We start from the raw sequence: 14,946 nt of genomic DNA, 5'->3' as shown, positions 1-14,946 counted from the left end.
GGATAACAACCCAGCAGCAGGACCGCTATCTGCTCCTTTGTGCAAGGAGAAACAGGAGGAGCTCTGCCAGAGCCCTACAAAATGACCTCCAGCAGGCCACTAATGTGCATGTTTCTGCTCAAACTGTGAGAAACAGACTCCATGAGGGTGGTATGAGGGCCCGACATCCACAAGTGGGGCCTGTGCTCACAGCCCAACACCGTGTAGCCCGATTGGCATTTGCCAGAGAACACCAGGATTGACAGATTCACCATTGGCACCCTGTGCTCTTCACGGATGTGAGCAGGTTCACACTGAGCACATGTGACAGTCTGGAGACGCTGTGGAGAACGTTCTGCTGCCTGCAACATCCTCCAGCATGGCGGATTGGCGGTGGGTCAGTGATGGTCTGGGGAGGCATATCCTTGGAGGGCCACACAGACCTCCATGTGCTAGCCAGAGGTACCCTGACTGCCATTAGGTACCGGGATGAGATCCTCAGACCCATTGTCACACCATATGCTGGTGCAGTGGGCCCTGGGTTCCTTCTGATGCATGACAATGCTCGGCCTCATGTGGCTGGAGTGTGTCAGCAGTTCCTGCATGACGAAGGCATTGATGCTATGGACTGGCCTGCCCGTTCCCCAGACCTGAATCCAATCGAGCACCTCAGGGACATCATGTCTCGTTCCATCCACCGACGCCACGTCGCACCACAGACTGTCCAGGAGTTGACTGATGCCCTGATCCAGGTCTGGGAGGAGATCCCTCGTCGAGAACATCCATCGTCTCATCAGGAGCATGCCCAGACATTGTAGGGAGTGCATACAGGCACGTGGAGGCCACACACACTACTGAGCCTCATTTTGAATTGTCTTGAGTAATTTCCACAGAAGTTGGATCAGCCTGTGATCTGATTTTTCCACTTTTATTTTGAGTATGATTCTGAATCCAGACCTCCATGGGTTAATGATTTTGATTTCCATTGATCATTCTTATGTTATTTTGTTCTCAACGCATTCCACTATGTAATGTATTAGATTTTTTACTGGAATATTTCATTCGAGATCTAGGATGTGTTGTTTAAGCGTTTTTTGAGCAGTGTATATATATATATATATATATATATATATATATATAGATAAAGGTATGTACATAAATCTATAAAAACATGTCAGAGTAGTCCCATGTATATGTATAGTATAATTTGTATATTTACCCACTCATCCATAAATACCTTACACCAACTCAAGGCCTACTACTTAGCCATACAAAAGCCCTCTCTTTATTTTACAAGCCCAATTCCAAAAAAGTTGGGATGCTTTGTAAAATGTAAATAAAAACAGAATGCAATGATTTGCAAATCTCATGAACCCATATTTCATTCAGAATAGAACATAGAAAACACATCAAATATTTAAATTGAGAAGATTTTAAGGAAAAAATTAAGTTATTTTGAATTTGATGGCAGCAACACGTCTCAAAAAAGTTGGGACGGGGGCAATAAAAGGCTGGAAAAGTAAGTAGTACTAAAAAGAAATGTAACAAGTAACATGATTGGTAACATTAAAAAGAGCATCTTAGGGAGGCAGAGTCTCTCAGAAGTAAAGATGGGCAGAGGATCACCAATCTGTGGAATTGTGGAATTGTGGAAAAATTTCAGAATAATATTCCTCAACGTAAAATTGCGAAGACTTTGAAAATCTCATCATCTACAGTACATAATATAATCAAAAGATTAAGAGAATCTGGAAAAAATCTCTGTGCGCAAGGGACAAGGCCGAAAACCAATACTGGATGCCCGTGATCTTCGGGCCCTCAGACGGCACTGCATTAAAAACAGGCATGATTCTGTAACAGAAATCACTGCATGGGCTCAGGATCACTTCCGGAAATCATAGTTTTTGGAAACCATGTACGCCGCGTTCTCCGGACTAAAGATGAGAGGGATCATCCGGCTTGTTATCAGCGCTCAGTACAAAAGCCTCAGTACAATCTCTGATGGTATGGGGGTGCATTAGTGCCTATGGAATGGGCAGCTTGCACATCTGGAAAGGCACCATCAATTCTGAAAGGTATATAGAGGTTTTAGAGCAACACATGCTCCCATCTAGACTACGTCTTTTTCAGGTAAGGCCTTGCATATTCCAGCAAGACAATGCTAAACCACATACTGCATCTATTACAACAGCATGGCTTCGGAGAAGAAGAGTCCGGGTGCTGAACTGGCCTGCCTGCAGTCCAGACCTTTCACCAATTGAAAACATTTGGCGCATCATGAAACGAAAAATAAGACAAAGAAGACCCAGGACTGTTGAGCAGCTAGAATCCTATATCAGACAAGAATGGGACAACATTCCTCTCCCAAAACTCCAGCAACTGGTCTCCTCAGTTCCCAGACGTTTACGGACTGTTGTTAAAAGAAGAGGGGATGTTTCTCCATGAAATACATCTCCATAACATGAGTGTCCAATGAGGAATCCAGTTATTCCTCATTGGGGAATTACAGAGAAGCCATTTCCTCGTTATACCTTTTTTTGATAGAACCTTAATTAATTATTCACTGGAAACATATACAGTACTGTGCAAAAGTCTTAGGCACCTGTATAACATTCTGTATAGATAAGATTCTTACAAAAATAATTCAATGAAAGGTCCTAAATAAACGTACTATACATTTTACATTACATTTTAGTAATTTGGCAGAATAGTTAAAAACTGAATCAAATTAATATTTTTTGTGACCACCCTTCAGCATTAAAACTGCATCACTTCTCTGAGATGGCCAACAGTGTCCTGCAGTTCTATAAGACAATCAGCAGGGAGGTTGTTCCAAGCATGTTGGAGAACTTGCCACAGTTCTTCTGCAGGCTTTGGTAGGCTCCTTGCTTCTGATCTCAGACAGCCTTAATTAAGTTTTTATGTAAAAATAGTCAATTGCTTACTGTAATATGTTACTTTTTAAAATTAAATACAAAAATGTCTGAATAATCCATCCATCCATCCATCCATTATCTTAACCCGCTTATCCTGAACAGGGTCGCAGGGGGGCTGGAACCTATCCCAGCATACATTGGGCGAAAGGCAGGAATACACCCTGGACAGGTCGCCAGTCCATCGCAGGGCACACACACCATTCACTCACACACTCATACCTATGGGCAATTTAGACTCTCCAATCAGCCTAACCTGCATGTCTTTGGACTGTGGAGGAAACCGGAGTACCCGGAGGAAACCCACGCAGACACGGGGAGAACATGCAAACTCCACACAAAGAGGCCCTGGCCGACGGGGATTAGAACCCAGGACCTCCTTGCTGTGCGGCAGCAGTGCTACCCACTGCACTATCCGTGCCACCCTATGTTGAATAATGTTATATTCTCTATTTTCCCCAGATACCAATACATACCTTCCCTCTTAATCTTTAATTTCTGAGAGCTTTTGAAATGGTACTTTATTAGATATTAATATGGCTTCTCTCTTTTGGTCCAATTTACATGACAACAATTACATGAAAACAATTTTCGTTCATTTCTCATGTTCCGATTGAAGTGTGTTTCTTGTTAAAAAAAAATTAAATGCACCCTCATTTTACTTCTTTTAATAGGGTTAAGTATCTCATTTACATTGAATGAAACGATTTTCATTTTATTTGTCATAATCTGTCATCATCTATCAATAACAATGCGAAAATTTCCCCTCCGTGTTCTTTATCTGAAATCTCCAATATCTTCCCTTGAAAACCCTTCCATAATAACACTTGAAAACAATTAACATCAAGCTTCACTCTTACTTCCAATGTTAAGCGTCATTGCACCTTGGGCTTCAAAGGAAAGAAAGAAAGCAAGCAAGATCTCACTTCACGCCGGAATGGAGAGCAGCCAGGTTCATTCCAGGTAGTGAGAAGAATAAAGAAAATAAACTACATTTCCTCAAGACAATTCAAAACCAAAAAATTGTTTGAAATTTAACCTTCAGTCTCTTTTTAAGTGAGACACCTGACATTACCGTCTCTTAATGAAAACCACACAGGAGTTTTACTTTGCACCAAAACAATTATAAATGAAACCATAAAATAAATCTTGCCAATAAATCTTATTCACAAACGTTACCTATTTTCGATTAAGATCATACTCAGTCCCGCCCTGGATCGTCCTTTCTGAAGCTCTGCAGCTTCGTCTTGCATTGAGGTTTGTGTGGCTTGTCCTTACTTTTCCCATGTTGCTTCCCAGTTCCCTGCCATGACATATTCTCAATCTCATCCTCCAGTGTGGGGGGAGATGGTATCCCCTCTCTGCCATGTCCCTCATTGCCTCCGCTGCTGTATGATACAGCAGAGTTCAGTCTTCATAGAAGACTTGTAGTCTTGCTGGGAATGGAGTTTTGAATTTTATTTTGTTCGCCTTCAGCATTTTCTTTGCTTCGGTGTACTTGATTATAATGAATTTATTTTATTTATACACTGAGCAGTTTATTAGGTATTTATTAGACTTTTTGTTGGTCCTCTGCTGCTGTAGCCTATCCGTTTAAGACACAGGTGTCAAACTCCAGTCCTGGAGGGCCGTAGTGTCTGCTGGTTTTTGGGGTGTTCTGGGTTCATTCAAGTCATTGATTGATTAAAGTATCCACACACCTTGTTCTCAAGGCCTTAATTGGCAGCTGATTGAAAGGAAACCACAAAAACCCGCAGACACTGCGGCCCCCTGGGGATTCAGTTGGACACCCCTGGCTTAAGAGGTTTGATGTGTTCAGAGATGCTCTTCTGCATACCACTGTTGTAATGTGTGGTTATTTGAGTAACCTGTCACCTTCCTGTCAGCTTTGATCAGTCTGGCCCTTCTCCACTGATCTCTCATTAGCAACACATTTCTGCCTGCAGAACTGCTACACACTGGATGTTTTTTGTTTTTAACACTGTTCACTGCAAACTCTAGAGACCGTTGTGTGCGAAAATCCCTGGAGATCAGCAGTTTCTGAGATATTCAAACCATCCTGTCTGGTACCAATAATCATTCCATGGTCAAAGTAACTTGGATCACATTTTTACCCCATACTGACATTTAGCCAGAAAAACAGCTGAACCTTTTTACCACGTCTGCATGCTTTTATGCATTTAGTTGTTGCCATATGATTGGCTGATTACATATTTGCATTAACAAGCTGGTGTACAGGTCTACCTAATAAATTGGTGAGTGTATATTTTCATAATAATCTACAGTAATTAAAAATTATTCAAAAACTAAATGTTCAAAGGACCTACAGTAAAATGAATCAGGAATAGGAAATAGTTAAATGATGTACTTTGAACAAAAATTGCTAAACTCTGTAAAGAAAAAAAAGAACTGATGTAAAAATGATGTGCTTATGGACTGTGGACTGTGGGGAGTTCAAAAGGTTGCAGATACAAAATAGGTGAGGTCAATCTGATTCTCTTACTGTTTAGTTTTCACACTGCTGTGTTATCATGCAAATCATGCTGGAGTTGAATTGTTACACGGACAACAAAAATTGGGGTTATTAGAATATAAAACTGCACATATAAATATAAAACTGGTTCCTTGTAATGTCTACTATGTGAATCAGATGAGTTTTGGCTGGGGTCTAACCCTGTATCATTTTGGTAGAAATACTGCCTTTGCCTGATTTTGAGCCAGGACACATACACAAGGCAGCATTCAGTTCAAATCCAAATGTTCTCGACAATCACTGTGCATGTGGTACTTCATTTGAAAGTGCTCTGACTGACAGGTATCTTAGAATAGGTTCTTGGTTACCTCACTGTTAATAACAGGAGGTTCTTAGTTACAAATGAGAGAATCTATTTGTGGGATATCAAAATGCATGAATTCTGTCTTTATTTAGTCTGAACAAGTGTATAGTGCTGAATTGATGTGGTTGTGATGGAAACAGAGCCAACACAACCGCATAAATGTAATTAATTACAAATAAATGAGTACAGTGCGTTCCAGAATTATTGGCACCCCTGACTGGCAATATACAAAAATGTTTTAATTAAAACTATAAAACAATATAATTATTGAGAAACTCAGAATGCCAACGTGTGAAAAATACTGTATTTTATTAATGTTTCAATGGAACCAAAAACATTTAATTTGGTGTCATCTAACCACAGTACCTTCGTTCAGTCATAATTTATACCACCAAAATTGAATGTTTTGGTCTAATTCAACATCGGCATGTTTGCCATGGAAACAGAGATGCATAAAAGGAGAGGCACCTCATACCCTTCAGGTGTGTTCCTTAACCAGTATTTTACAGAAAATAATCTATGCTGTTTGTCCTCACAGAAAGAGATTTTTGTGAAATACAATTTTTATTTTTTGAAGTAATAATAATATTCATTAAATATTCAGTATGACAAACATACAATAATAAAGGAAATCAGGAAGGGGCTAAATACTTTTTCATGCCACTGTACAATAAATGAAAAATCATGGGGGGCTATTAGGAGTTGAGCGAATTTCATAATCCATCTCTCTCCATACAGTGCTCAAGTGCAATGTGACTCACTAGAATGTTGCATTTTGAAATGTTAATTCATGGATTATCAGCTAATTTATCATCCATTAAACACTGAAAGTGTAGTGTCCATTTTAAAGGACTTTTCACTTTTGTACATCTTAGAAATTGAAGCATTGAAGAGAGATAGTGTCATCAAAAAAATAGTGTCTTTTCCTTAGATTTCATTGTTTTTCAAGGACATATTCAGTGCCATCCAAAATGTTTTTATATTTATATTTTTAATAAATTTGGCTCTGTACTGTACTGTACCCAATTTTTCATTTGTAATCAAACAATTCTACAAGCATTACAGTGATTCCAAGGTGAAGATGAGGCAGAAATCACAGTTCTCTGGAAATACAGTGATGAACAATAAAATGTTCTGTAGCTGCACATTTTAATGTTATTATTGATAAAATGATCGCGGAGTGTATCACTTTATACTCATTGAGCACTATATTCGGTAGGCCTGTACACCAGCTTGTCAAAGCAAATATTTAATCGGCCAAAGCAAAAACATCCAGTGAGCAGCAGTTCTGTGGGCAAAAATGCATCATTAATGAGAGCGGTCAGTGGAGAAGGGATAGACTGGTCAAAGCTGACAGGAAGGATGACAGTAATGCAAATAACCACACTTTACAACAGTGATATGCAGGAGAACATCTCTGAACACACAATTATTGGCACCCTTGATAATTGACATAAACTTTATTTTCCATGCGTAAAGTAGTGCACAAGTTTTTTTTCCAAATAAAAATGTTATTTCCCAAAAAGCAGGTTCCACAATTATTGGCACCTCGGGGTCAATACATTGTGCAAACACCCCTGGGAAAGATGACAGCCATGAGTCTTTTCCTATCAATTGTGATGAGGTTAGAGAACACATTTGGTGGGATTTTAATGTAGAACTTTTCAGAGTCATTGATATCCTTGGGATAACCCCCCCTCTTCAGTTCACACCACATGTTTTTCGGCAAGTCTGGAGTCTGAGACGGCCACTGCAGAAAATGGATGCTGTTTTTACTTAACCATTTCAGTGTGGATTTTGATCTCTGTTTGAAGTCATTGTCCTGCTGGACAATCAATCTACCTACAACCTAGACTCAGGTAGCAGAGGTAACCAGATTTTCTGACTAGATTTCCTGGTACTTAATTGTAAATTTAAAATCTCCAAAACGTCAATGACCCACTGCCATATTTGATGGGAGGAATGAGGTGTTTCTCCTTGAATGCATTGAATTATTCCGCCTCATTTTTGTACTCTGCAAAAAATCATCAGACCCTACACCCCTGCCAGACCTCTTCGTTCAGCCTCCACAGGCCACTTGGCACCTCCCCCTCTCAGAACCACGGTGGTGGAACGAACTCCCCGTTGAGGTCAGAACTATAGAATCTCTCCCCACCTTCAAGCGCAAGCTGAAGACACACCTCTTCAAGCAGCACCTCTCCCCATCCCTCCCTACCTCCCTGTGAACCTTAATTGTTGTCTCTGTGACTTGCTTTGTGTATCGGTATTTTTAGTTGGCTAGGTAAGCAGTGTTTGGATAGTTAACTTTGGTGACTTTTGCTCTGTTTGTTTGTTTGTTTGTACCTGTTGTACAGGTAGCAGTTGAAATTGTACTTACCTCTAGGGTCTTTCAGCGAACTTATCCCTGGTTATGGGTATGCACTTTGTTGTACGTCGCTCTGGATAAGAGCGTCTGCCAAATGCCAATAATGTAATGTACTCTGGTGAGGAATTGATTGAATGACACAATTTAGTTCCTTCAGACTGAGATTAACTAAATTAAAGCAAAATTGTATTGCCAATTTCACTTTGTTTGATTTTATTTGCAATAATTGTTAGGGGTGCCAATAATTTTAGCACCTGTGGTTTTCAGAAAGAATTTGCTTTGCATTTGCATTTTTCAATGTTTTTTATTCAGCAAATGTTTTGAAATGAAAGTAAATGGTTTTCAGGTATGTTTGAACATAAAAAATAGATCATTATCCATGCTATCCACGTTTATAATATGCAGGCTTAAAGAGTGCACTGCCAAAAACTCTGGAGCCCACTGTAGCTCCTCAGGATCAATGGTTATACGTGTAACTGATACACTGAAACTGCAGAAAATAAAACACTCGAAAAGCTCTGAGTGACTGTGAAGACTTTGAAATGTGAATGTGAAAACAGCCTCTGGAAATATTCAGCTTAAATTATGTAGGGTGGAACAATCTGTCCTTTTTTCTACTTCATTCAGACAGGGAAAGCAGAAATGGTTCCATACAGAAATTGGATCACATTACAGAGTGTGCTAAGGCACTGAATGAAACCCCAGGCTGCACATGAAGATTTCTACTTGTGTTGAGATTTTGCCACAAAGACCTACAGGCTTTGTCACATAGTACACCTCTGTACCCTTGAGTTTTACCTGACCTGGAAGTTCCTCCAAAAAATAAATTGTATTTTCTTTTTGTACACTAAAAATATGAAATGTAATGAACGAATTGCAAAACGGCGCATGGTGTACATAGTCGAGTGCTTCTGTGGCAAACCAAGTGAGCTCTTACCATGCATAGTACTTTTTACCATGTAAATGTAAACACAGAAATGTACAGTAAAAAAAGAATACTTGGGAGCCATGGTGGTGCAGCAGGCTAAGATGCAGCGGACTTGCAGTTGCAGTTCATTGCAGTTGCGCTCCGAGGACCGGGGTTCGATTCCCGGTCCTGCCTGGTCGGCTCTCGTGGAGAGGCACAATTGGCTTGGGGGGGAACAAGATAGGGTACAATTGGCTACCAAATTGGGAGAGAAAGGGAAAATTCTGAAATAATAAATAAATAAAAAGAATACTATAAAGAACAGTTAAAAATAAAATAAAATCAATGTTATGAGCTTCACCTTTAAAACTGTCCTGCAGTTTCATTAGAAAATCAGCTTGTAGATTTTGCTAAACATATTGGATAACTTGCCACAATTCTTTGGCTATCTCATTTGCTTCTGGCTCTACAGGTAATCCCAGAAAGCCTCAATCTGAAGAGTGGTCTATTAGTTCATATGTTACTTTATGTAACACTGTACAATTTAAAAAATGTTTTTTTTTGAAGATTAATGTTTTACTTACTAATTTAATACAGCAAATGTTACCATCTCAACCTATAGGCCAGTGGAGGATAGGCATCCCCCTGAGTCCTCCAGAGTTTTTCTCACTACTGTTGAAGAAATCTTCCAGTCTTCTGTGAAAAGTGCTACACAAATTGAATTGTATCAAATTGAATTTGAAATATCAGATTTGCTCTTTTCTACTGACACTGTGGAAAACAAAAAAAGACCAGAAAGTCTGACACCAGATTTATATAAAAAATAAATCTACCTATGCCTTCTGCATAGTACTGTATATTTGTGTGCAGAATGTACTAGCAGTGTGTCTAAGGCTGCTTTGTCCTGTGTACCCAGAATGTGCAGCTGTCCCTGCTGACAGAGCAGGGCATGGGCAAGGCTGTGCAGGAGTTTGTGGATAAGGAGGAGAGGGATGCCATTGAGGAACTCATTAACTACCAGTTGGAGAAGACCCAACGTTACCTGATGGACAGGAGTGTGGAGGCGGTGGAAGAGAAGATTGATGAAGAGGTTGGTAGGCTCAATGGAGATCTCAGTAATTTTTCAAGCATTACCACATTGTGCACACTGATGTTAAATCCATTATTGTACTACATTTATTTTGAAAAAGCCATTAAATAATTAAGCCATAATAATTCAAATAGAATGCATGCTGGTTTTCTGTTAAATTCCCTTTCCTTTCCTTTCCAACTGCAATCAGTTTTTTTCTGATTAATTCTAGTCCAATTTGGCGTAAATTCAACAAACTCAATTCCAACTAACTCCCCACAACAATTTCTTAAGGGCACTATCTACAGGAACTCCATTCCTCTGACAACAGATTAGCAATTGCTTAACAATGCAGAGTACAAGCAAAGTGTTCGACCCGTGCTCCCTGGTGGACAGATAGAGATAGCTGCTACCAATTAAGTGTGCGGTACTGTTTGGATTTTTTGCCCTTCCGCGTGGGGTCAAATGCAGGACAATGAAGAACATGCTTCTCTTTAGAGTTTTCAGGTTTAATACAATGTGCAAGGGAGAGACAAGCACAGAACATTTGGGCAGTCTGAAAATATCTCTACCCAGCTAGTGTGGTCTGTTGAAATACAGTTCACGGTCATACATATCAGTGGCCAGCCAGAGGCGAGTGGTCTTGGCTCTCCGTTTAACAAGGATGTGTGACATCCCCTGCTGCAGACACTATTCGAGTGGTATACAGAGACGGACAATTTATAGAAAATAGTCATATCAGAAGAATACACACACATAAATGTGTGTATACATATACACACACACTCTCACCAAGGACTTTATTAGGAACATTTTTACTTTATTACACATACTTATTTGTGTGATTATCTAATCATCCAATTGTGTGGCAGCAGTGCAACGGATACAATCATGTAGATATGGGTCAAGAGCTTCAGTTAATGTTCACATCAACCATCAGAATTGATCTAAGTGACTTTGACCGTAGAATGATTGTTGGTGGCAGACAGGGTAGTTTGAGTATCTCAGAAACACACCAGTCATGCCCACCAGTCTCTATAGAGTTTGCCAAGAATGGTGCAAAAAACAGTGAGCAGCAGTTCTGCAGACAGAAACGCCTTGTTAATGAGAGATGTCAGAGGAGAATGGCCTGACTGGTCAAAGCTGACAGGAAGGTGACAGTAACGCAAACTTGGAATTATCTTTGTTTTTTGAGTAGTTCAAAAAGCTTCAAAGCATTTACATCCTAAAACTGAAAAGCAGGGCAGTTCTTTGTAGATGACAAAGTATTTGGATTTGATCCTTTTGAAAAGCCCCCCCCCCCGCCTCCCACACGCGCTCAAAGACTTACTGTACCTCTCTCTCTGTGAATGTGAGGCTATGTCTATGCTCCTCTATGCCTTACTCTTTACTCTTCTTCCATTTCACACCTGCTCCCTCTTTTTGCAAGCCTCCTGTCTATCCGCTGTGCTCACTGTCATTCCTTTGAGCAGCCCAAATGTCCTGTAATTTATCCAGAGGTTACTATGGCAACCCAAATGGTCTCATGCTTGTGAACCAGAAGCAGACATGTGCATAAGGTATAATCATACACTAGCCATTCTGGACAATTTCTACATTTCCCTGGAAATTAAGCTTTGCATGATTTATTGGTAATTTTGTATGTTTGTCAATGCATACCCTGTGATTCACATTGCATTCTGCTATCACATTTGAGTTTCTATTAAATCCTAGATATGCATGACATAAAATCAACATTCCAAAAATTTATATATTACATATAATGGTTTCTGCTTTAATATGACTGTATACTGCTCATAATGGATTGTTATACAGTGGTATGTCTGGTAATACAAAAAAGATTTTAAGCATTTGTCCTGAAATAAACATGCCGCATATCTAGTTTTTAGATTATGACTTTCAAGACAGAGATCATATCATTTGACATTGCAGACTTGTTCATGGTGCATGCAATATTCCATTGTTATTAAGTAGCTTGCTCTGGTTGACCTTACTGTAAGAATACTACTCTCTTTCTCTCTCACCTCCATTAACATCTAAGGGAATGTCCTGATGAATGTCCTGATGAATGTCCTGAGGCCCTTATATATGTGTACAAATCCTGTGTGTCGTACAGTCTTGGAGAATGTAATTACCTCTGAAGAGGCACCAGAACACAAGGCTGTTTATGGGGGTGTCAGAATACCATTGTGGTTTCCTTTTGAATGATTGCCTTTACACCTTTTATACACAGTACCTTAACCACTAGGCTACAGGCTGCCCCATTGCCTATTAGTCAATCTTGGCATGCATGCTGTAGCTTTTTACCACAAGCTGCCATTTGCTATTTTCTTCTGTACTCCTAACGGTCAAGAGAGGAATTGCAGCAACAAACACCCTCGAACCGCAACACTGACTTTCCACAGTATATGACTATAACGCGAAATATAAATAATTATTTTACAGTTCAGTGTTCTCATGCACTTTTTTGGAAAGCTAACAGTGACAAACGCAACAGAGCCTGCCGTCTTTTTGTAGTGTTCTAGTAAGAAAATGTTCGCCGAACAGGTGACTTTATGAAATGTTGACTTTAATGTGCTACACAACACTATTTATATATTTTTGATCTTTTTGGGGTTTTCACTTTAGCTACCCAACCATATTATGAGCAAGCAACGTATTTGGATATGTAACTAGCTGGCTATATAACTAAGATGTGATAGATGCAACTGTAACTTACAGTTTGAGACAAATAAAAATGTAGCTAAACACGCATAATTGAAAACGTAAAGAGATAAAAGGAAGGTACAGCTGCCCAAATTGCACTCCAGACTAGCGATCACTGAATCTCTGTTATTATCCAAGCAAAGACTACATATCCAGTTATAAAACGATACCGGTTCGTTATCGGTAGCCACAGCAGCTTAGCCGAATAGCTTGCCGAATAGCTTGCCGAATTTACAAATATCCACCTGTGGCACAATGCTTATGCAGCTGTGTTTGTATTGCTTCAGGTGGATATTTGTAAATTTGCCAAGCTAACTATAGTAACATACATAGAATCTGTGACTTTGCTGCAACAAGGTGCAAGCTATGATCAGTATTCTGGGCATAGACCACTCAGCTAAACAGTGAAAAAAACTGAAGCAGGATTACTAAAAAACAACAATAATCAGTGGCAGAGATGAAAGCAAACAAGAGCTCGCTCCAGAAACTGTTGTGGATAGTTCCTGCCTACTTTTAACACCTACAACCCTGTGGGAAGAGGGCTAATGCAAATAGCCTAAATAGATACAAATGAAGAGGTGACCATTGGGCAGTGTGAACACTTCATGAAGAGTTGGGACATATCACTCCCAAGCAGTGCCGATGAGATCCGCCTGTTGTCGGCTGACTTGGTACATTCCCTGCTTTAGTTGTATAATGTAGACTTGATTATTGTATTTGCTCCAATTGAGTTGAGCTTCCTTACTTCCTTACTTGGCTTTCCCCTCAAATATTAACTTGTAGATGTTTATATTTTACTCCAAATGTTTTGCAATTGCTCCATTTCCTATGGATGCACACCATGAGAGCTATACCTTACTTTTTGGCCTGGCAAAATGACTGGAATTTGCAGGGGGTGCTGCAAGTGATATTGCTTAAGAATTGTACTCTCATTGTACTCCTTATTCAAAGCATTGAATGAATGTCCACATCTGTGAATTCTACTTTTACCTGCACATTTGACCTTTCTTCTTTCACTTCCTACGCAGATTTGCTCTTTTCCATCCTGTACTCAGCTGCTGCTGCCACCAGCACACCTACTTTAGTTTATCTAGGTGTTCCCATGGCAACAGATGAGCTCTCATGCTTTGTGTAAAAGTAAAGCAAGGCCAGTCTGAGAAGTAGGTGGTGTTTACTTGGCTCCCTCGCCATCTGCTCACTGGACTTTGCAGATTTGTAGACATTGTCCTTCCTGAGAAACAGACTTTTGATTGTGAAAAGTGATGGCATAACCGTAACTGTAAACTGTAAAAAAAAAAAAAAAAAAAAACATTTCTATCTGGATGTGGTTGGCCATCCCAAATTTCATTTTGGTTCAGCTTTTTTTCATTTAATTCTGACTTGTGGACCGTCCTTTCTTGCTTTCATTTCAGTCTGATTTAAAATGACAGTATTCAAGCAAGCTACAGAAAACATACCATATGAGATGAATAATTTCACTGTCAATCAGTAATAATTGCAGTAAAGTGTGCAGCTATATGCCATCTGAACGCATAACAAGCAAATAAGAACAGCTCCATTGCAAGTTAATACTCTCAGCCTCCAATTGAATCTGAGATGGGTTACACACATTGGCTACAACAATGACACTCTGATGCTGACCCCTGATGCTACCAGAAATGTGCTATAAATGTTGAGTGACTGCTGCCCTCTCATTTTCAGAGAACTTTATTTTTTTGTATAAATTTTCCCAAACATGGTGTGGTGGATTGTCTGATTGACAGAAAATTGTGCATTCTGCGTGCGTCATCGCTGATGCCCACATCTCTTTCTCGGAGAACAGTGACCAGTCCTTCAACAGCAGGCTCCTCTTCAATAGTATACAATGAATTGGCTCCGTTCACTCATCAATTCCGCTTCTCGTCCAAGGTCTTGTACCTTCATGCTTGGGCTATTGTAACTTAATTCTAGGAATCCTCCCTGCATGCATCAACTATTTCCAGCACATTAAAACTGTGGCAGCACATCTCATTTTCAGCCTCTTGCAAGTCTCGTATGGGGCAGCCTGTAGCCTAGTGGCTAAGGTGCTTGACTGGAACCCGGAAGGTTGGTGGTTCAAGTCCTAGTTTAGCCATGATAAGATCCACGCAGCTGTTAGACCCTTGACAAGG

The 14,946-nt window shown here is 39.9% G+C and overlaps 1 protein-coding gene across 6 annotated transcripts in view; it reads left to right on the top strand.

Annotated features, from left to right (window-relative positions):
* Nucleotides 1-14,946, top strand: part of mre11a (MRE11 homolog A, double strand break repair nuclease) — a 56,677-nt gene that overhangs the window by 33,703 nt on the left and 8,028 nt on the right. For all 6 annotated transcript variants that reach the window (XR_009704603.1, XM_061216658.1, XM_061216653.1 and 3 more), the window contains exon 13: nt 9,938-10,111. Coding sequence is in view for 5 of the 6 variants with exons in the window: in XM_061216658.1 (XP_061072642.1) it covers nt 9,938-10,111 (174 nt within the window). In the remaining variant the exon portion in view is untranslated. The remainder of the gene's footprint in view (nt 1-9,937; nt 10,112-14,946) is intronic.

The sequence above is a fragment of the Conger conger genome, chromosome 13 (assembly GCF_963514075.1).
Source record: "Conger conger chromosome 13, fConCon1.1, whole genome shotgun sequence".
NCBI classification, from domain to species: Eukaryota; Metazoa; Chordata; class Actinopteri; order Anguilliformes; family Congridae; genus Conger; species Conger conger.
The sequence above is the reverse complement of the archived record's forward strand: the minus strand, read 5'-3'. Positions and strand labels throughout refer to the sequence as shown.